A 22,651-nucleotide genomic window follows, 5' to 3' on the forward strand; every position below is an offset into this window, starting at 1 on the left:
CTCTTGGTTTACTCAAGGCTTGGCAATGAAGCCCTTGGCTGAATTCAGTTCCCACACTCCAGTGCACAGCCTGCACAGCCTCACCTGCCAGCGGCATGTGTGAGAATGTGTGTGGGTGGAGTGTATAGGCACACTTTCCAAGATGGTAGAGGGTAGGGTCGGAACTGGAAGGCTGGGGGGGGGGCTGTCCCAGAGCCTCTTCTAGAAGCTCTCTTTATACAGTTCTTCCCTCCCTCCTCCAAGGCTGATCTGATCCTACTCTCTCATGTCCTTTCTGAAGGTGCATATTTGTGGTATAAGCATTGGCTACCCTCAGGCAGGGACCACCGGATTCAGGATTCAGTTAATATTCCCTTTTTTTTTTTTGGCCGCACCAGGTGGCTTGCGGAATCTTAGTTCCCTTGCCAGGGACTGAACCTGTGCCCTCAGCAGTGAAAGCGCGGAGCCTTAACCACTGGATCTCCAGGGAAATTCCCTGTTTAATATTCCTTGTTCAAAGCTCTGTAATAGGCACAGCAGGGAGATTCACAGGTAATGAGGAACTAGGATGATATAATAGTTTGGGGTGGTGGAGGTGATGATATACCAAACCAGATGCAGTCTATTACTTCTGTAAATGATATATTTCTGAGAGCATGTACTAAAACATGTACTAAATGTCCGGAAATCACACAAAAAACTTAGATGTTATTGGAGGAATTCTGTTCTCAGAGAGCTAAACATATTATAAAATCACTAACTATCCATTCACTTTTTAACAGCTTTATCAAGATATAATTTGCATACCACACAATTCATCTAAGTATACAAATCAATGTGGATTTTTTGGGTATATTTACAGTTATGCAATTGTATCCCTTTATTTTTAACACATTCTTTAATGGTATTAGTTTCAGCATTATGGACACGTTCTTTAATTTTCCTTCTCAGGCTAGCCAATCAAGTAATAAAAGTCAAGTGATAGCCAAGCAAATGATAAAAGTCAAAGCCCACCGAGTTGTCTGGCTGGGTTTGCAGTATCACTAGAGGATAGGGTTTTCATGCCCATTCTTTGGTTATACACATGCAAGGAAGTTTAGGGCTGTTGATACAGAGGGCACCACAGTGGGTCACGTGAATGTCACACTTGGGGACGTGAGGAGGACGTGTATTAGGACTCCTGCAAAGGGAGCCTGGAGATGCCACAAATGGTTACAGAGGAAGCACTGTGAGAGTACAGGGGTGACTGAATTAAGCTGTAGACATTTGGAAGGGCTTCACAGAAAAGGGGGCCAGTGTGATCGGCCTTGGAGCATGAGAGGGCTAGAGGGCAACCCAGAAAGAGATGAGATTGAAAAACTAACGTGAGGCCATATTGTGGAAAACTTTGAATCTTAGGCTGTGAAGGTAACTTCAGTTTTTATTCCACAGGCCAGGGAGACACTGAAGGGTTTTGAGTAGGGCAATAGACATTCGGGCTTTACTTCTGGGGGAATAATTCTGAGAGTGGTTGAGGGGCCAATTAGGAGGCTGTGGCAGAAGTCTAGGTGGGAGGTCATAGGAGCCCCAAATAAGCAGGTGAGGTAAGAAGGGAAAGATGGGTCACATTTAGAAAGCATTTCAGAAACAGAGTCTGTAAGCGTTGATTGCTTAGATGTGGGAGATGAAGAGAAAGGAATCGAACAAAATCCAAGTTTTCAGAAGAATGATGTTGTCAGTAAGAGATCATCAAGTCAAGATGGTTTGGTGCTGTGATGGTTTGATGGTTTGGTTTTTAACATTTTGCCTTGTAGGAGCCAGTGGTATATCCAGGAAGTAATGTGGTCTGGATATCAGGGGAGAAATTAGGGGTGAGGCTGGAGATTTGAGGAGCCTTAGCACAAAGCCTAAGATTGTTAACTTGGAGTCAGATAGACATGAATTCAAATCCTGGCACTGCTTCTTCTCAGCTGTGTGACTGTGCAAATTCCTTAATTAGTCTAAGAAGCTGGAAATGAAGATAGTAATAGTACCTGAGAGTTGTTGTGAAGAGGAAACGAGTTAAGGCTTTGTCGTGCCTTAGCACGATGTGCTAAATTCACAGTAGATGGCAGATTTTATTTGGGGTCACCTGTTGGAGCTATGGAGTGGATGGATAATATTCCTGGGAGAGACTGTAGGAAAAGAAGAGGTGGACGGGGACTTGGAGAAGGGAAGATTGGAGACTTTTTTTTTTTTTTTTTTTTGCCGTACGCGGGCCTCTCACTGCCGTGGCCTCTCCCGTTGCGGAGCACAGGCTCCGGAAGCACAGGCTCCGGAAGCACAGGCTCAGCGGCCATGGCTCACGGGCCCAGCCACTCAGCGGCATGTGGGATCTTCCCGGACCGGGGCACGAACCCGTGTCCCCTGCATCGGCAGGCGGACTCTCAACCACTGCGCCACCAGGGAAGCCCTAGATTGGAGGCTCTTGACTGGCAACAGGGGCCATAAGCTCGAAAGCGACTTCCTTTCCCCAGGGCGCTCAGTGTCCTTGGAAAGCCATGGCAGATGTCCTTGGAGCCATGGCAGATATAAGACTCAGGGAGAGGAAAGGGAGCCATGGCAGATATAAGACTCAGGGAGAGGAAAGGGAAAGAGGAGAGGAAACTGAAAGAGAGGGGAAGAGAGGAACAGAGGTCCCCAGAGCCGAGGCGGTACACTCTTAGGGATAGAGAATGATGTTACTCTGGTGGAACACACAAAGGCTCTAGTCAAAATCACAGAAATCCACTCCAACAACCAAAAGGCAATTCTAAAAAACATTGTTCTTTACTTGTTTTTCTTAAACTCTATGAAGGAAATAAATAAATAGGGCACAGCCACATTTTCTAAAATTACCATTCTCCACTCCTCTCTCCCTCCTCACAGGTACTCCCAAGCTCCCAAGCTTTTCTCTCCCCTCTCTGTCTTTTGCCCCTGCTCTATCTCCCTCCCTTTACCAAAACACAATAACAACAGGAACAGTCTCTCCTAAATGTGTCAGCTCATCTCACCTCTTTGTCCCCCTCACCTTTTCTCCCCACAAAAAATTAGGAATCACAAAAGCCCCAAGGGTGGTGGAAAAGCAAAACCAGAATCCTCTAGGGGAAAGGAAAGCTTATAGGATAGTTATTTCTCTCCTGTCACAGGAGTTTCCTCTCACCTACAAACCATCGCTTAAAAGAAAAAGAAAAGAAAATGTCCCAGAGTTAAGTTGTACATGGCAGTGACCCCAGTGCCATCAGATGCAAAGCCTGTGCCTTGAATATAGCAAGAGCAGCTTCCCTAGGTGGTTTCCCCCACCACCTGACCTAGGCCACCTCTCTCCTAAGTCTGGAAGGGAAGCCCAGCCGTACCTGTCGATGCTGATGGCACAGAGGTTCAGGATGCTGGCTGTACACATCATGACATCCAGAGTGACGAAAACATCACAGCAAACTCGGCTGAAATTCCAGACTCCGCCTGTCACCTGGGTGTCAGAGACAAGGATGTTAGTGTTTCCCCCCAGTGAAGAGACAGCAACCCACTCGACTCTACCACCTTCCCTAGGCTGCCCTGCACAGACGCAGACATGCCCACCCTGTTGGTACAACATCATTACCAAGGGTAGGTAGGCATCGAGGGACTGTCAGGCTGCCCAAGACTGGTCGCCCAAGAAAGGACAAATCCATAGAATGTTAGTGCTGGAAGGGATCTTCCAAATCAATTAGTCCAGCATTTCTCAAAGTGTGGTCCACAGCGGGGTGCTCATTAAAGATGTAGATTTCTGAACCCTTCCTTAGACCTCCTGAGTCACAGTCTCTGGATTTGGGGCCCATGAATCTTGGTTTTTAAAAAAATAAATCCCCCTGTCTCCCATCACACCAGGGTCTGTGAATTGCTCATCTGGTTCAAACTCAGGAGGCAACTAAAGGTCATCGTGGTTAAGTGATATGCCCATAGATGCACAGCTGGGAGTAAAAGAACTTGGGTGACTGCCAGATGCGTGCACCGTGCCAAAACTGCGTCTCTGAAGCCCTCCGCCCAGTGGAGAGCTCACCATATACCAGGAAATAAACTGAGAACACATTTTTCATCAAACTTACCTCCAAAATGAAAATCTATCTGGCTTCCGGTTTTGAAGCTTTAACAACATCTATAAAAGCCTATGTAAAATAAATCCGTGCTGGTGTGCCTGCCTTCATCACCATGGTCCCACTCACCAAGAGGTCAGGGGGAAGGTGTGTCCAGGGCATTGGAAAGGGGCCCAGATCCTCTTTACTATTCACGGAATCACTGAGGATGGTTCTGACCTCACGCATTTACACATGTGTTCCAAGCTCCATAACTCCTCCGAGTAACACTTACAAGTAAGTCAGGAATTTAGGTAATTTAAGTTATATTCTAGCACATTTCTATTTTCTTTAAAAATTTTTTTACATTACCTAATTGAGCCAGAGAGATATGCTAGGGAGATTATCACTTTCATCCACAAATGCCACTCTTGGGGCCCCGAGGCTTTTGTGCATTTGTCAGCTTCCTGCCCTTGGGGCTGCCATTCTTGGGCACCATGGTTCTCAAGGGGAAACCTGTGAAGCTTTGTACCCCAGGCTATAGCTGGGTGTTCATGTTATCTCTGCTGGGCAGGCCCAATGGCTATTCAAGAGAAAAGGGAGTGAAACATAGGTACAGTAGCCTCTGAAGTAGGTTCTCAAGGAAAAAAGCTACAAAAAATAGTGCATGAAGATGCTGTTGGCCCTCTGTCTAATTTTTCTCATCCAAGATGCTGGTTATATCACCAGGCCACTTGACTATACATCATTGTTTTATGGCACTAATGCAAGTTCCTGAAAGGCTCTCTGTCTTTCCCCTTCCCTACTAATTTCTTTCCCCTTAGATTTATTTCCTTTTCAGCATTTGATCTTTTCCCTATATTTGGTCATTTCCAAGCTCTACTATGAGAAACTCTGACCGAAAATATTTTGTTTAAAAGCAACAATGAAAAGTTCAAACTAGGGTTGAAGTCATCATTTTTGTTCATTTAGTTGTGGATTTACTTTCTCTCTTTTAGTCCAACCATTTGACTCTATGTAAATAAAAGCTTAATATGAATTTTAAAGGAATTCTGAGAATGAAAACTTTTTTAAAGGGACATGTATAGTCATAACACAATGAGAGGAACCAGGATAATAGAAGATGGTTTTGCTCAATCCATAGGACAGTTGTATGCTGTAAAAGCTTCTTGCAAAAGGTGAAATTTGTATACTAAATCTCTTTTAACATATGTTTACTATACAATTTACGTCTTAAATTGGGGAAAACCACTTTTTTTTTTTTTTGAAAAATTGTGAGTGCCTGTTTGTGTACATATGTTGGGGGACAGTGTAGGTGAGAGAGGATCATTAGAACAATAGAAAACTGCAGGCTTGCTGGATGTCCTGTTTGTTCATTTATTTGTTTGCTCATTTGTCCATTCATTCATTCATAAAACAAGTACTGTGAAACTCCTAATACTTAGTTCATTGGAGGAGGGTATGTTATGTACTTTAAATTTTTTTTAAAAATTTATTTATTTTTGTCTGTGTTGGGTCTTCATTGCTGCGCTTGGGCTTTCTCTAGTTGCGTTTAGCAGAGGCTACTCTTCGTTGCGAGTGTGTGGGCTTCTCATTGCAGTGGCTTCTCTTGCTCTGGAGCACAGGCTCTAGGCGTGCGGGCTTCAGTTGTCGTGGCTTACGGGCTCTAGAGCACAGGCTCAGTAGTTGTGGCGCACGGGCTTAGTTGCTCTGCGGCATGTGGGATCTTACCAGCCCAGGGCTCAAACCTGTGTCCCCTGCATCGGCAGGCAGATTCTTAACCATTGCACCACCAGGGAAGCCCTGTTACGTGTTTTAAGAGGTTTTTAAAAAAGATCTTCTTGAAGAGAACTGGAGAAGCAAGCCATTCTTAAATAAAGTACCTAGAGATCATCATGAGATCCTAATATCATTAATACAAGCTAACATTTATTGAGAACTCAATCTATGTGTGTCACCAACCCATATGACCCATTCCAGAAAGTTCTCTAACTTTGAAACATTGATTCTGATAACTTGATACCTGAATTTTTTAAAACTGTATATGCTCTTAAAGCTTTTTGAAGACAAATTATACACTTATTTGATAGGAGATTAAATGACTGCAACTTAGTCAGCCTGATAGGAGCAGGGACTCTTACTTGTTTGCTGCTGCATCCAGGCTCCTAGAGCAATGCCCAGCCTGCAAGTATATTCTGACAGAAGGAATGGTCTCTGACATAATCTGTGTTAATACTAATAATTACCGATGTCTGAACTTTACATACATGGCCTCTATTGCTGATCATGGTCCTGTGAGAGAGGACTATTGTTATCTTCATTGCAGAGAAAGAAACTAAAGCTTGGGGAGGTTCAGTACCTTGCCCAGAGAGGCATGGCTATAGAGGCAGGTGGGGCACTGGAATGTAGGTTGTTACACACCTGCTGTATGGGGGTGTCAGGTGAGGAAGGGGCAGCTGTTGGAAAGGGATGGAAGTGGGTGGCCACAAGGGAGAAGGAGAAAACCTTGTGCCATCAAGGATTTTTGTGTGACAGACCGCATCAACCCCCTTCTAGGGAATGAGACACCTCCTTCTGATTGCTTGTGTCCCAGGGTTGTAGAAAAACAGCGCAAAACAGTGGGGGCTACTGACTTTGGGGCCTAGTGAAAGTATGTACCTGGCAGATTTCTTTGGTCCCTGGTTTCTTGAGCCCCTAAGGACCAAAGCCCTCAAGCTGCCCTCTGGCTTCCAGGCCCCCACTGTGCTACCCCATTCTGGCTCTCCTCTCATCCTGTCTCCAACTCTGCCAGCAAAATCCCCATTCACTCCTTGATCTCAGCTAAGTGTCAAGAAGAAAACAACCTGATTAACTAATTTAAGTAATTCCCGCTAAGGTGCCATCACTTGGTTTTCCCTAATTGGTGGGATGTGTAATGGAAACACTTAAGTCCTCCATGCCAAGTAAATAATAGTGAAAGATCAATAAAGAGCTGAAAGGGCCAAGAACATACTAAGTAACTATTACAGCAACCAAATGAGGTAAATGTTCTTTCCAATTTATAGATAAAGAAATGGAGTCTGAGAGGGGTTGAATAATTTGCCAAAGGACATATAGCTAGTAAAAGTAGCTGGGGGCTTCCCTGGTGGCGCAGTGGTTGAGAGTCCACCTGCCGATGCAGGGGACACGGGTTCGTGCCCCTGTCCGGGAAGATCCCACATGCCGCGGAGCGGCTGGGCCCGTGAGCCATGGCCGCTGAGCCTGCGCGTCCGGAGCCTGTGCTCCGCAACGGGAGAGGCCACAACAGTGAGAGGCCCATGGACAGCAAAAAAAAAAAAAAAAAAAAAAAGTAGCTGGAATTTCAAACCCTTAATATCAACCATTACTCTGTTTTGCCTCTCAGAGGTCAGCACCCCGACACGCTGCTTCTGGGAAGTGTACAGTTTAACTCCATTCTCATATCATAGGAGGGAGAAGAGTTGGCATTGGTCCGTCTACCCACCCACATAGCCGGTGTTCACTGAGGGCCCATTATAGGGCTGATACCTTGCTGGGGTGGGTGTACTGAAATGAATTAAACCTGTTTTTGTTCCCAGGGCCTCAAAATATAGTATCTGTGTGTTAGGGGGAGTCATGTGTGAATGGGAAGGGATGAACTGAGGGCCCAGGAGATGGATGCTAAGGAAATAACTATGATACAGTATGATAAGTGTTGACAGTGAGATGAGTACTACAGAGTGCTGGGAGAACATGCAAGGTAAAGTGATTTTTGAAATTAAAGGAGAAGCAAAGCAAAGCAAAAAAAAAAAAATCTGATTGATTTAAGGCTTTTTAGAAACACGGTTCTACCTTCTTCCTAAATTTTAATGAATAAAACTCACTTTGGAATTAAACAGCAGCCAGATGGTGTTGCTCTCACTTGCTAATGAATATAACTAACTCCCTTTGGCAATACAGAAGGTGGGAGAAGCAAGAGTGTCTTCAGGTACTGAAGTTGGCTATTGATTTTCAACAGACACAGCCTAAGGCAGCGTTTCCCAAATTATCACCTGAGGCTCTTGTTAAAATGATTCTTAGGCCCTACTCAGAATAATGTCCCTCCAGTGATTTTTGCTGCCTGGAAGGGTTGGGAAATGCTGGCTCTAGGGGGTGTGGGGGCATGACTTTGTCCCTAAAGAATAGATATATAGATATAGATATAGATATATCTATATCTATATCTATATATCTGAGTCACTTTGCTGTACAGCAGAAATGAACACAACATTGTAAATCAACTCTACTTTAGTAAAATTTAAAAATATATATATTAAAAAAGAAAGAGGGCTTCCCTGGTGGCGCAGTGGTTGAGAGTCTGCCTGCCGATGAAGGGGACATGGGTTCGTGCCCCGGTCTGGGAGGATCCCACGTGCCGCGGAGCGGCTGGGCCCCTGAGCCAGCTGAGCCTGCGCGTCCGGAGCCTGTGCTCCTCAACGGGAGAGGCCACAGCAGTGAGAGGCCCACGTACCACAAAAAAAAAAGAAAGAAAGAAAGAAATGGTTGTCCCTTGAGCTCCTTAAGCCTTCTTTATCCCTTGGATGCCTTTGGCCTCATAGTTCCTTCTCAGAAGAACGTTTTTAAATGCGTGAAATAAAATACAGTGGATCACAAAGGATAGTGATTATATCAAAATATAGTTACCAAAGTTTTTTTTTAAAAAATATGTGATTCTTTAAGAATGCACTAAATGACAAGCCCTAGTAGTTTCGAAGCACTGATGAGTGTAAATGGTATTAGGGGTCTGCAAAACTGTAATGCGATGTGAAAATATAAATATCTGTGATTTCCACCGGGGACGCTAAGGATTCCTTCTGCTGTGGGTTGATGCTGACATTCATAATTGAAGGAAGTGCTTAATTTCGGTTTAGTGAAAATAAAGAAGTAATTTTATTTATATCCAAGTTGATGGACTCCCCAGGTTAAGAACTCCTGCCCTAAGGGATGGATTTTTAGTTGTTTGTGGGAGATATCCAAGGAGAAAAGATGGAATTACTTCTCTAATTAGCATCTTCATTCCATTTTTGTTTGCCACATTTGAAATCCTTTTTTTTCTTCCTCCCTCCCTCCCTCCCTCCCTCCCTCCCTCCCTCCCTCCCTCCTTCCTTCCTCCTTTTCTTTTTTTTTTTGCAGGAGGGGATTGCTGTGGGACAAAATAGGGTACTAAATAAGGATTTTTCACTTCTCTGAATCCCGATTTCCTCATCTGCGAAATGGTTTTTTTACAGATTAGTGGTTCCTACCTGTCAGTTTGTAGCAGATGGCCAGCTGGCTGCACAAATCAGCTGGGGTGGGAATGGGCCTGGGACTAAGGGTTTGTTACAGTTGCTATAGACGTTCAGGACCACCCCTAGAAATTCCGGTTTGGTAGATCTGGGGTACACCCATCAGTCTGTATTTTGAACAAGCAGCTCCCCGTCATAAAGGCTTAGCTCAAAGTTTAGGTTCATGAGAGTCATGGAGGAGCTCTTTTAAAGTGCAGACCCTGAGGCCCATGCCCACAGAGAATCCCGGTCACTGGAATGTGGCCAGAAATTTCTTGAGGTTGGATCATACTTTAGAAAGGACGGCAGAAATACACTCCAAGCCCTTCCAGCTTTCACAGCCTATGACTTCCAGAAAAATCTAGACTTTGGTGAAGAGACTGTGAGAACCCCCTGCTTTTGTTTTCCAGTAGGGAGCTTTTAAATTGCTATCATCTGGGGTTTTTTGAACAATGGTAAAATTCTTCTTAAAAAAGTCTTTACTTTTAATAATCAATATCATTACGAGTCCAAAGGCATCTGTCTCCCAAAACAGCACTCTCTGACCTTCGATCAGGCTCTCTATGGCGAGTTTCCCTGCCTGAACCCACTTGGCACTTTTTTGCTTGTCTATATTCCCTAACCCTCAAATCTTTTCTCCAGTCCACACTGGGACCCAAGTACTCTGACTTTAGTATTCTAAATGTCCCCCTGGTTGCTTACGTTGCCTTTCTGCCCTGATACAAATGTATTAAACATCACAAAAGGTGCTTAACCGAGTGGAACAAAATGGAATGTTGGTGCTTAGAGAGGGAGCTCCAAACAGACTGCAGCTTCTAGATCAGGAAATTAAAAACTTGAGAGGGAACCTGAGATAGAACTCTTTGGTACAGAACAGAAAAGAGTTTTCATGAAAATGCTGCAAACAATTACAGAGACGGCCAGGCCAGGGCCCTCTGGAATATAATTGACTCTGAGGTCACCTGCATGGCTCTTGTCCTCAACTTCTCTGCTAGGCCTGAGGACTGAGGAAACTGAAGAAAGTCAGTGACGGGCCCCCGCTAGTCCCTTTTAATATATTGTCCAGGCCCAGTCTTCTGTGTGCCTTCATGATGAGAATGGTACCAGCGAAGGCCACTGTGGTGCATACTTGCTGACTATCTTCTTTCCTCTTTCCAATAGTCCTTGGATTCCACTGGGAACCCCTGAGATTCCTGAGCAGTTGATGTGTTCTATGGAAGGTACACATAACCTATGCTAAACTGACAATTCTATTCAGTGATTAGTTCAGAGAAAATCGTGTGCCATAAGCCAGTCCAATCGAAGTACATCTTGACACTTCTACTAGAAATTCTGGGACATGGATTTTCTCTTTTGCTGTGAATGGTGTGGTGCACACATGTGAGGTCTATAGCTTACCCTTTGCCTGTGGATAAGGTCAGTATATGGAAGAAGACAGAGCTGAGAGAACTGTAGAGAAATGGAACTGGAGCCCTGTTCAAATTGTGCCTGCAGCCCACCCTACCACAGGACTTTTAAACTTGTTGGTATGAGAGCCAATGCATTCTGTTCATTGTTTAAGTCAATCGGAGTTAAGGTTTCTTTTACTTAACAATAAAATTGTCTAAACTGAGATATTTATAGATCACACTTTTTAGTTATTGAAACATTTTTTTCAGTTGATGACAGTTGAGCCTAAATCAACCTTGTGAGGTAGGGAAAGTGTAGTTGTCACTTTCATTTTATTCATTTAACTCCACGCCTTCTGACTCCCAATTCTGAGTCTTTCTCATAGCACAACCTTGCATCAGAATAACATTCATCCCAGTGAATTCCAGAAGAAGCACAAAGTTATATGACATTTTATTGCCTACATCACCCCCACATCTTCTTTTTTAATAAAACCCACATTTTCACTTTTCCTTTTCTATCCTCCCTTGCATCTAAAAGTGACCTTATGTTCCAGGTGTAGCCAATTAGACAAATGAAGTTCCTTAGGGAGATGCTTCAAGCCACTCCAGGGAAAGGGCTTTTATTTACTTTTTCTTTTTCTGCTGTCCCCACACATCCTATTTTTGAGTATGGCCATGATGCTTGGGGCTATGGCAGCCCTGTTGTGAGTAGCAAGAGGAAGTGAGTTTGCCAAGGATGATGAACAGAAAGAATGGGAGTCTGGTCCTTGATGACACCTGGAGCAGCTGAACCAATACCAACAGAACTCCTTCCTCCAGAATTCTGTTTATGTGAGAAAAGTAACTCCTATTTGTTTAAGCCACAGTGAGTCAAATTTTCCAATATTTACAGTCAAAACATTCATAACTCATATATTCTGGTGTCTGTCATGATGAGCCAGTTTTCCTCTGAAGGAAGGGGTCTGGCCAATGTGAGCGAATATTCCCTTCAAACAAGATGGATACATTCAAATCAAAGCGTGGGAAGCTGGGAATTTGACAGCTAATTTGGCCCCCTCATGGTGTTCTTATGTTTGTTCTGTCCTCCTGGGGGCCCTCAAACCTCCAACAGTCTCTGTGGTCAACACTGCATCCTTTCCTCTTTTCAAGGGAGCTCTTTGGTATGATCTTCTAATTACTAGACCAGCTACTCATCATTAGGACAAGTTAGTGAGAGTAACACTTTTTGCTCTTCTCTGAGACATGTGAATTTATGTATTCACAATCACTTTAAGAGCTCAAAGTGCTCTTTTCTCTCGTTAAAGCACCCAGTCTACTTCTGAGGTCCACAGAAAGCAGGCAGGCATTTAAGACTAAGGGAAATATACAGACTGGGGTGGGATAGGGAGACCTGATCCTTTGGAATAGAGCCTTCTATTATCTTAACTGGTTGTCTGTTAATGATGGCTACCTAACGTCATATTCTGTCTTTTATTGAGACAGACCCTTAGTTGACTGTTGGGGAAAGTGACGTAGAGATACTAAGCTGCAATTACTAGAGCCTTGAAGCAAGTGGGTAGGACCAAAAAGAGGTCACAAAGCCCATTTCCCAGTGGAGAGATGTCTCTGCTCTCCCACATCTTTTTTGTATGATTTTAAACTTATGTGACCGTACTCTTGATTACTGAACACCTACCTGTTATAAATAACCTGTCGGACAGAGGGCATCTTGGTTTTAATGAGGGAAAACAAGAGCTCCAGCAGAGCTCTTCTCACAGGGGAAAACCCATAGATACAACTTGCGGAGAGTCCACTAAGGCCTTTGGCAAGATTTCATGCTAGCCCTCTGTTGCTCAGTTGCAGGGGTATCTAGCGTGAGAAGGTCACAATGTCCATCTCCTATACCCGTATCTACAGAGGTTTTCCAATATAATCCATTCAGAGTCCTGGAAGCAATCACAAATGGACAGCAAATGAGTGCCCCGAGTGCACAGACACCAAAAGCCTGGTTTTATGTCAGAGGCAATTAAAATGCTTATCAGAGTGAAGGTTCTCTTCCTGCCTTTCTTTCCGACATTCATCCTTCTGGCAGACATAAGAATCCTTGTAATGTATAGGGATGGACAGAAACACTTTTGAGGAGGGTGTGGTGATGTTCTGAATCATTGACTAATCCATCCACACTGGGTTGTAGCACCTAAAGTCTGCCTCACTCTTGAACAGAAATATCATATACTTCTAACTCCTTCTCAGTGTCATTATTAAAAAATAAAATAAAAGTAAATAGTTCATTGTAACAATAGATGTAGCTGCAGATGGTATAAGCAGGAATGGCCCATCTAATGCATACATTGCAGACCAGATTCATTTAATCATTCATACATCAAATATTTATTTAGTACATATTATGTGCCAGGTAGTATGTTTGGACTACAGGGAAAAAAAGAACAAAGACATAGCTTCTGACTTCAAGGATGTCTCGGCCTAATTGGGTTGACAGAAAGGTCAAGATAATTACAAGACCCTTTGACATCAAGATAATCCTAACTGGGAAAAATTAATGCATATTTTTTCCTCTGAGTATTCCCTTAGGCTTTAAATCTATCCCAATCAGCCTAGTTGTTTTTATTCTTTTCCTTTCCTTTTCTATCTCCTTGATTTCTTTCCTTAATGTCTCCCCATTGAGATCATAAGTCTAATTTTAGTTCCCAGTCATTCTTTAATATGGTTACTCGTCTAAGCAGTCTATGTTCGAGGTTTTTGTTCTCCTGTGATATGTCATACTTAATTAACTGTCATCTTCACTATTAATATTAACTGAGATATTAATTTGATGAATTTTAATTTCTCTTAATCATGGCATCATTTTGAGCCTTCATTGGATACCTTTTTAGAATGATACACAGTGCAGAGGAGAAATATTAATAGGATATTAAGGGTTTAAAAAAAACTCTTTAGTAATTGCATGTTTTCCTGGTAGGAATATCTGTTTCTTGAACAGGTGTAGGCACCCTGATTTCCTTGTTAGCAAATGGATGTTTTACCTTGATCAACTCCTGACTCTGTTTTGCACTTTCAAATGAAAATACTTTCAAATTTAAGAAATGCTTCTCTCCGGCAGAATTCTCCAGGGTCTGCTGCATTATCTAACTGGTGATGGAGGCACCAAAAATATAAATTTGGTCTTTTCCTTTGGAAGCGGAGTCTGCGGAGAGCTGGTACCCAGGAGGAAAATGCTGAGTCCAAGGGCAACTGAGCCATCAGAAGTCTGATCTATCTGCAGACTGTTCCTGCTCTCTTTTCCTCTCATTCAGTTAAAAAAGAAAATTGTTTTTTTAAAAATTAATTCCTCTGCCCCTACATGCCTCCTGCACATCACCACCCCTATATACATTGAAACACTGATGAGGATGGCCACTGGACTTCTCCCACCCCACCCCCCGTATCTTTGCAACATGACTGGCACAGAGAGTAAGCCTGGTGCATTTCTAGGACAAGTCCCATCACTCAAGTCCAGTCACCTGGATGCTGGAGGCCTGGGGAGAGAATCATTCCCAGCTCCCTGGTTCTGACGTGGGCAAGTGATGCTGGAATAATGGTGCTCTCAGGACCTTCAGGTCCCTCATGAAAGGGAGAATGGCAGGAGCTGTCCTTCCCTCCCTAGACCCTGGATCATGGCAGGGAGCATTCTGACCCCAGATGCCAGGAGCTCACGGAAGACAAAGACAAGCACGGTCACGTGGGCAGCTTGCACTTGCGACCTACTCACCTCCAGGTACACCACCCAGGGCATCACCAAGGTGGCCACCAGCAGGTCTGCCACGGCCAGGCTCACCACCAGATAGTTGGTGGTGGTCTGCAGGGCCCGTTCCTTCAGCACGGCCACACACACCAGACCATTTCCAAAGATGATGGCCAGGATGAGCACGCAGTAGGAGAGGGCGTAGTAGGCATGTGGGCGGGCCCGGCTGGCCCCGGTGGAGTTCTCTGCCGCACACGTGGTGTTGATGTGGCCCCCCAGCTGGCTGAGAGGCGCCATAGCCCGGAGGGAGAGGAGGGACCCCGACACGTTTACTGAGAGGAGATAGAAAACAATGTCGGTCAAGTCAGACTCTTTGGAGCTTGGCTGCTTTGGGTACATTTTTTGATTCGATACATATTTTGGTGAGCACTTTCTATATGCTGGGCACTATTCTAAGCCCTGGATATACAGCAATGAAAAAAATAGAAAAAAATCCCTGCCCTCATGAAGCCTCCATTCCAGAGAAGACAGTAATAAACAAGATAAATCCAAGATGTGGTATGTTCGATGATGACATGTATTTTGGAGAACAAAAAAGTAGGGAAGGGGGTGAGGACAGGGTGAGGATGGTGTGTGTGTGAGTACTTAGGTAAGCAGGAAGCCCTCGTGGAGGTGGTGACAGTTGAGTCACGAACTGGAGGACCTGAGGAAGCCCACTGTGCTGATAGCCAAGCAGGAGGAATGGCAGGTACAAAGGCAGGGCGGCAGGGCGGCTGGCAGGTGGAAGGGACAGCAGGGAGACCAGTGGAAAGAGCTGGGTGAGGCAGGGGCAGAGTGGAAGGGTGTGAGGTTGAGAGGTCGTGCTGGGCCATTGAAAGAACCATGCTTGGACTCTGAGTGAGATGGGGAGCTGTTGCAGGATTAGAATCCCAGCTCTACCACTTCCAAACTCTGGGGTCTTGGGCATGTAACTTCACCTCTCTGAGCTTCAGTTTCCTCCTTTGTAAAATGGGGGAAATAATGGAACTCGTCCCACAGGGATTTTGTGAAGATTAAATGAGCTATTACATATGGAAGACGTTGACAGCCATGCCCGACACCTAGAAAGCTATGCAAGTCTTAGCTCTTTTTCTCTGATTGGTCTGTTTCTCTTAGCTTCCCAGCCCCTCTCCTTGTCTCCTCCCTCCCTGTCTCTCTTGCCCGCATTTGCCTTTCCCATGCCTCCCTTCACTTCCTTCAATCTCCCATTCTTTCTCTTGGGTCTTATGTAGCAGGACATGGTGGGTTTGGGAGACTGGGCTGTGGGAGAAAATCTCAAGAATAATGGGGTTTAGAGGCAGTACAGTGGTTTTTATATTTAGGGGAAATCCATGTACCGAATTTTATTTGAAACCTCCTAATTTTTTTTTTTGGCTGCACCATGTGGCTTGTGGGATCTTAGTTCCCCAACCAGGGATTGAACCCAGGCCATGGCAGTGAAAGTGCCGAATCCTAACCACTGGACCACCAGGGAATTCCTGAAACCTCCTAATTTTTAAAGACTCATTATTAATTTAAAAAATATTTAAGCCTTATGAAGTCTCCCATCCCCCCTTCACCCCAAAATCGCACATCCATGGCCAATGACCCATGCATCATCAGTTTTCAATCTCTGACCTAGTCCAATGCCCTCACTGTTCAAACAGGGAAATTGAGGCCCAGAGAGATGATTAACAACTTAAGTCACAGCTTCTTAGTGGCAGAACTGGCATGCAGGCCTTCCAACGCCCTCCTTTGACATCTGAAAGCCATAGAAATTGTCACATCACTAGCCCTCTGGGAAAAGCCAATCCTCCAACCGTGGGGACTTTGGACATAGCGTGGGAAAGGCAACAGAGCCCATTGGTTGCCCCCATGACACCAACCTGTTGGGGCCAGAAGAGACTCTGGGCTCTTAAAGCCAGGTTTGTGCATGTCTGTGGGGGACAAAAGTCATTGTGTCCTGAAGAAAAATATGGAAATGACTTTGTGCCAAGGGTAGCAGTGCATCAAAGCCACATGCTGGGGGGGAAGCACAAGGCTTATAGCCTATGGTAGGACCCTGAGACTTGGGTAAGAGTGACTCCTGCCCTGGGCGCTGTGCTTCCGAGGGCTCCACATTGGACCCCATCTGGTCGTATCCTTCCTAGAGGATGAGGTCATGCTCTCCCATGGCACCAAGGAGAAGATCCATCGGGTCCACACTCCCATTCTAGACCATACTCTTGGTACCAAGATCTCAGGATTCTCTGCCCAAACTGCTTGGAGCCTATTTCTTGGGCAGCACCAGCCTCATTTTGGATGTGTCACCCTGAAGGAAGACTGTGGCATGTATGTGTGGGACCCATGGGCTCCAGGGGTAGCTGTTTGGACGAGCTCAGATGAATAGCTTGGATGTAGCCCGAGGTGTGGAGAGAAGAGGACAGAGTCCCTGGGACGGGATGTCGGGTGGGGCAGCTTCTCCTGCCCTCTCACATTTTGTATGGAACTCTTAAGGCCCAGGGACCCTAAATTCAAATCTGGCCTTCCAGATTGTTAAGAAGGTGCCTTTATCAAGACAGGAGGAGTAAACATTTCATTCAATGGTGTTTGTTAATTATAACGAAAATATTTAGACATGGAGTATATGGGCCTCCATGGGAACTCTTGCTCTAGGCTGTGGCAGAGGTAGAGGCTGGCTTGGTGGCCAGGATTTGCTCTCAGTTCTGCTAACTGCTGCTCTCCTTTGATTAGGAGATTGGCTTAATCCTGGCTGTCATTTTGTATGCTATTTTGAATGTTTCAGCCTGGAATGTGAAAGTGTTAAAATGAACAAATAATTGTAAGGGGCGAGTGATTTGGAATGAATTCAGAGAATTGTTTAAAAAAAAATCGTTCTTTATCTTGGCACACTGTTTGCACTAAATATATTTTAAAGCATAATAATAATTTTTGATAATAATTATAATTTTCTCATTATTCAGAGAAGGGCAGCCACTACCCTGGAGATAGCACTGTTGCTGCCAATAGCTTCTGGAAAAACACAAAGCTTTCTGATTGTTCAAGGATATTTTCACCTTCGAGGCAGGCTCAGGCCCAGAACGCCTTTCCTTCTGCAACTGGGCCACGTTGGAAATCAATGGCCAGAAATCACTCTTTCCTAGGGTCTGTAGTTGGCTTATGATGTCTTAGCCTCATCTTCCCTGTCAGGTAGGAGGGAGGCATAAAGCCTTGGGATATTTGTTACCATCTTGCTGGACATTTTACTCTGCCGAGGTTTGACAGCTACTTAAAAATAGTACAGCTAAGTGTCAATGACTAAACTATATGAAAGGAAACCCTCAACTCTGAAAATCAATTCTGAGCCTGACGTTGTAATCACCACTGCATGAGTTTCTGATTTACTTATTTTTTGCATTGCACTGTCTCTGCTCTTAGATTCTTTAGAGCAGCAGGTGGGGGTAAGCCTTGGTTGCCCAGGCAGTTCCTGATGAGTTTGTGGGTGTGGGAGGTGAAAGCAGAAAATGAGTGAGATGCTAGATTACTCCCCACTTTTCAGCTTCATTGTTTCAACTTCCTCCCTCCTTAGATTAAAAAGAAATTTTTTTTAACCAGCATTGCTTATATAACACAGAACTGGGCTGGGTTTTCTCCTTTCTTTCTCCTTTTGATATGCTATCAGATAGTAAACTGGTCTCAGGTAGGAGAAGTGAAGAGCCTGGAGAATTCATTAACTTGACAATCACTCTCTAAGTAATTCATAATGATAGCCTGGTTTCTTCATCAGCAAAATCAGGATAATCATACCCATCTATAGGGTTATTGTGCAGTCAACTAAAATTATATACGTAAAGTCTTGGCACTGTCGACGACTGGGGCTGGATAATTCTTTCTTGGGGCAGGGGGTGCTGTCATCTGCATTGTAGGATTTTTAGCAACATCCCTGACATCTATTCACTAGATGCCAGCAGCACTTCCCCTCGCCCCAGCTGTGACAGTGAAAAAAGTCTCCGACGTTGTCAAATGTCCCTTGCGGAGCGAAATTGCTCTCCCCATTGAGATTCATGGCTCTAACATAATGTCTGGCACGTTGCACTTAAAATATTGTAGCTTTTATTGTTTAAGGGCAAGTGGGAATAGGTGCATGGGTCAAATAAACTACAATTGCAGAGTGGCTAATGGACTTGGAAATTAGGAGATTACTGATGACCTCAGCAAAGAGTGTTAGTTAAGAGTGGATGGAGGTGAGAAAGTGGAGAAGGCAAGGACTAGAAGATTGGTCTTACTCTTTTAAGAATCATTATATATAATACTACTTACAAATTTTAACGAGCCTTTGAATTTCTTACACAGTCTTTATAGTTTATTCTAGCATCTCTTAGAGTGAGTGAATAATCTACTTTAAAACACAGGGGGACAGAGCATGGTCAGGCCCCCATCAGCTATGACGTACATCCTGATTTGATGATATTCAGTCCTTCAGTGTGGAACCACAGTCTGCCTGGAACACCTATCTGTAGGTTGTCTCGTTTGGGCTCCTGGTTCCATACCAGGCTCCCATTGAGTTTGTTAAGAAGTTATTTATTAAGATTTACAGGGTTTTAATTGTTTGTTCTCTTTTCTCAAGGCTATCAAGTTAAGCAAAAAACAAACAAGAAAAACAGAAACATCTTAAGTTCTCAACCTCCTTCTAAAGACAATATTCACTACCACTTCTGGCTGCTACTGTGTGCCGGGCACTAGTACTGTACAGATATTACCTCGTTTTAATATTTATAGTAACCCTGAAGGTGGATATTGATATCTTCCTTTTATAGGTTAAAAAATTGAGACTCAGTAACTTTCTTAAGATTACACAATGTGTAGGGGGCTACGTTGAGCCTAGCTTTCATCTTGTGTCTCCCTAAATCCAAAACTTGTGACTTATTTAATGTGTCTATGCTGGGGGTGGAAGGTGATGTGGGCAGTCATTTCCACATAGAAATGGTTTTTCCTGAACCCAGAACAAAATGCCTTGATAGCAGGGTCACAAGACCAACTACTTATATCATAGATCTCCGTCTTTTGCAACCTCTAAACTTTCACTCAGTTACATCCTGATCTCTAGTCTCCAGAGCTTTTCTGGCTTGGGGCTTCAATGCAAACTTGCTATATTGCCTGAAAAAATTAATAATTATAGCTAACATTTTATAAGCATTATCTTATTTAAACCTCACAACAACCTGATGAAGGAAATAGGTGCTATTATTATCCCCATTTTTGCAGTTGAAGAAAGTAAGTAACAGAAAGGTTAAGTATCTTGCTGAGGTCATACACCAGTAATTATGGAGCTGATTCAACCCAAGATCTGTCTGTTTCCAGAGCTCCATGTTCTTAACTTCCCAATTATTCAGGTGAAGGAGACAAGCCTGAAATGGGGGCTAATTTTTTTTTTTTTTTTTTTGTGGTACGCGGGCCTCTCACTGTTGCGGCCTCTCCTGTTGCGGAGCACAGGCTCCGGATGCGCAGGCTCAGTGGCCATGGCTCACGGGCCCAGCCGCTCCGCGGCATGTGGGATCTTCCCGGACCGGGGCACGAACCCGTGTCCCCTGCATAGGCAGGCGGACTCTCAACCACTGCGCCACCAGTGAAGCCCTGGGGGCTAATTTTAAAATTTCGCCTTTTCAGAGTATCTTGTGCACATGAGCAGACCAAGCTCAGTGAAGTCAATGCAGGTGCACACTGCACATAGCAACAGTGGGAGTTACATTGTCATTATTATTAGAGGTAGTCTTTAGCATTTCTATGGCACTTTATTCTTGAAAATTGCTGTCTAGTTTATTTTCCTACTAAAAATTCACGAGTGCATTGAAATACCTAGCCTATTTATATTTTTGGGCACATCTACATTGTTGGTAAATGTACAGAGAAAAAACATATCTGGTTACTGAGATCCAGTAGCTAAGGTAATATAGTTTTTCTTCATTAAACTTTCCCAGTAAAGCAGAGCATCCCTACTTTCCATCACAAATTCTAATGTCTGAGCATCCTACCATTCTATTCAGAGATAAAATGGGGAACTCAATGGATTAGTCAATCAATCAATAAGTAAATGTTAATTGATGACAAACTTCAATACATTAGAAAATGAATTTAGTATTCGGTAAAATCTACTTTGTATTTGTTTAAATTCATATTCCATAATAAGCAGGCTTCTGTATAGATTCTTTAATATCAGGCATGCATTCGGATACTGTCAGTGTTTTCTATGCCCAACATCCCTGCACACTGCTAGCCAAGCAGACCCTTAAAAATGTTCAACTATAAATAAACATGTGTCTGAGTAAGAATCTTTCTCATATGGTATCTGCTTCTCTTTGGCTACAAGAGATCCAATGCTATGTCAAGCAGCGATTCTTCACTCCTACCCATGGACAGACATTTTACTGACCTTTTAGTGTCAGTAAGCAAAGGGCTTCACCTGTAAAGTGCAAACAGGCACGCAGAATGTGTTTAGAAATGAATGTTTGTGCATTTATTTTGATAGTATTTGATTAAACTAAAGGCATGAACTGGAAAAATGACTAATTGCAACAACTTCCGTTGACCCAATAAGCTACAGTAAGTAATGAAAGTCCTACAATTAAACAACAATACCCTCAAAATCATATGCCATCAGTAAAGAAAATATACACAATTATCATCTCAAGTACTGCATATCTCTGTTGGGAATAATTGGATTCTGACTTGGAAACAGCCTGACTTAAAATAGACCATTGAAAACAGTGCCTCTCCAAACCCTCAGCCCTGGATTACCAGGGTGCTGAATTGGGGAATTTAAAATAACAGACCCTTCCAATTAAGTAAAACCCTTAAGAGGAAAACAATCAACTTCCATAAAAATCTCAGGAATAGTAACAGCTTTTTATTTTCCGTCTTTTAATTCTGCCTTGATATAGCTTCTAGAGCCCATGAGGATCTAATTTGGGGGAAAAAAAAGAGAAAGAGAACAGGTTTCTACTGCCCAAAAAATGAGAAGAAAATGAAAACAGTTTCCTCAGGGGTTCAGGTTTTTAAATAAGAGAGGGTACAGAGTTTTAATGCGTGTTCTCAGAGAACCACAGAACCCCAAACTGCTTAAATAACCTCTCAGGAAAACACTGTGTATTAAACTAGAAACGAAAAGAAAAACTACTTACCCTGAAAATTTCTTCTGATTTCTGGAGACTGTGGGGTTTAGCACCTCAGCTCCTGCAGCCATTTACTAACAGCAGACATGCCCAAGCAAAGCAAACTTTGCCTTTCCCAAGACACAGAAACTGTGGAAATGAACAGAAAGAAAATCACCCATTTTTGCCTCTCAGGTGAAATCACTTGTGTGCTGCTCTTCCAGCTTCCCTATTAGACCTTACTGCATGTTTCATAGCTGCTTTCGAATGCATCATTTTCTCTAGAGAATTTGGGAGGGACCCTAAACTGAACGTTGCTTGGGTCAGCCCTTCAGAAGCTCTGTCCTTGGTGCTGAAAGAGAGGTGTAGCAGGATCCGTTTTCCACCTCTCTCTTCTCTTTTCCCTCTGTGCCTCTATGTGCTTTGTGCTATGCTTTTTAGTATATGTGTATTTTCCCCTCAGTGCTCTTTTGAATCTCAGTTTTCCCACTGTCTTTGCTTCTATGCTTTAATTTCTCTTGAATAATTCTCACCTTCCTTAGTTTAATTGTCATTCCAGCTTTTGGTGGGTGTAAAGATGATTGGTTCAGAAGAATGAGCAGATCAACAAATTGATACCACAAGTGGTTAATAGAAATCAGTACACTTTAAAACACAATTGACAGAATAATTGAACTTGGAGGTGTAAGCCTGTCTTGGAGAAGAAGGTTAAAGGAAATATATTACAGCAGAAGCAAAACTGAGGCATGAAGAATAACTGGTGATAAAGTTGAAATAAGTTTCATACTGTGAGAAATGTTAAATGTTTATTTAGTGGCACTCCTTGTTTTCAGAGAACTTTACAATAACGTTTGCCAATTCATTCTAACTGCTCTTCTGAGGTATATGTGAGTAATTTTTTAAAACTCAACTTTAGAACTGGCTAAAGGGAGATGCCATGAAGGACAGTCAGTGAAAGTCAGTTTCTGAAGCAGCACTAGAACTTAAACAATCTTAATTCATTGTCACCTGTTCATATAACATTTAACCATGGAATCCTAACTGTTCCCTAGGTTCTTGTTTTCGATTTCTTTTCCTTCCTTCACAA

At 43.4% G+C, this 22,651-nt stretch overlaps 1 protein-coding gene across 2 annotated transcripts in view; it reads right to left on the reverse strand.

Annotated features, from left to right (window-relative positions):
* The window catches only part of DRD3 (dopamine receptor D3), a 36,092-nt gene extending 21,335 nt beyond the window's left edge, over positions 1-14,757 (reverse strand). For both annotated transcript variants that reach the window (XM_022574953.2, XM_022574947.2), the window contains exons 1-2: positions 14,447-14,757; positions 3,333-3,445 (exon numbers count right to left, since the gene is read on the reverse strand). In XM_022574953.2, the coding sequence (XP_022430661.1) occupies positions 3,333-3,445; positions 14,447-14,716 (383 nt within the window). In that variant the 5' untranslated portion in view covers positions 14,717-14,757. The remainder of the gene's footprint in view (positions 1-3,332; positions 3,446-14,446) is intronic.
* Positions 14,758-22,651: the final 7,894 nt, after the last annotated feature.

The sequence above is a fragment of the Delphinapterus leucas genome, chromosome 4 (assembly GCF_059928025.1).
Source record: "Delphinapterus leucas isolate spDelLeu-1000000601 "Yukka" chromosome 4, BTC_Dleu_Yukka2, whole genome shotgun sequence".
Taxonomy (NCBI): domain Eukaryota; kingdom Metazoa; phylum Chordata; class Mammalia; order Artiodactyla; family Monodontidae; genus Delphinapterus; species Delphinapterus leucas.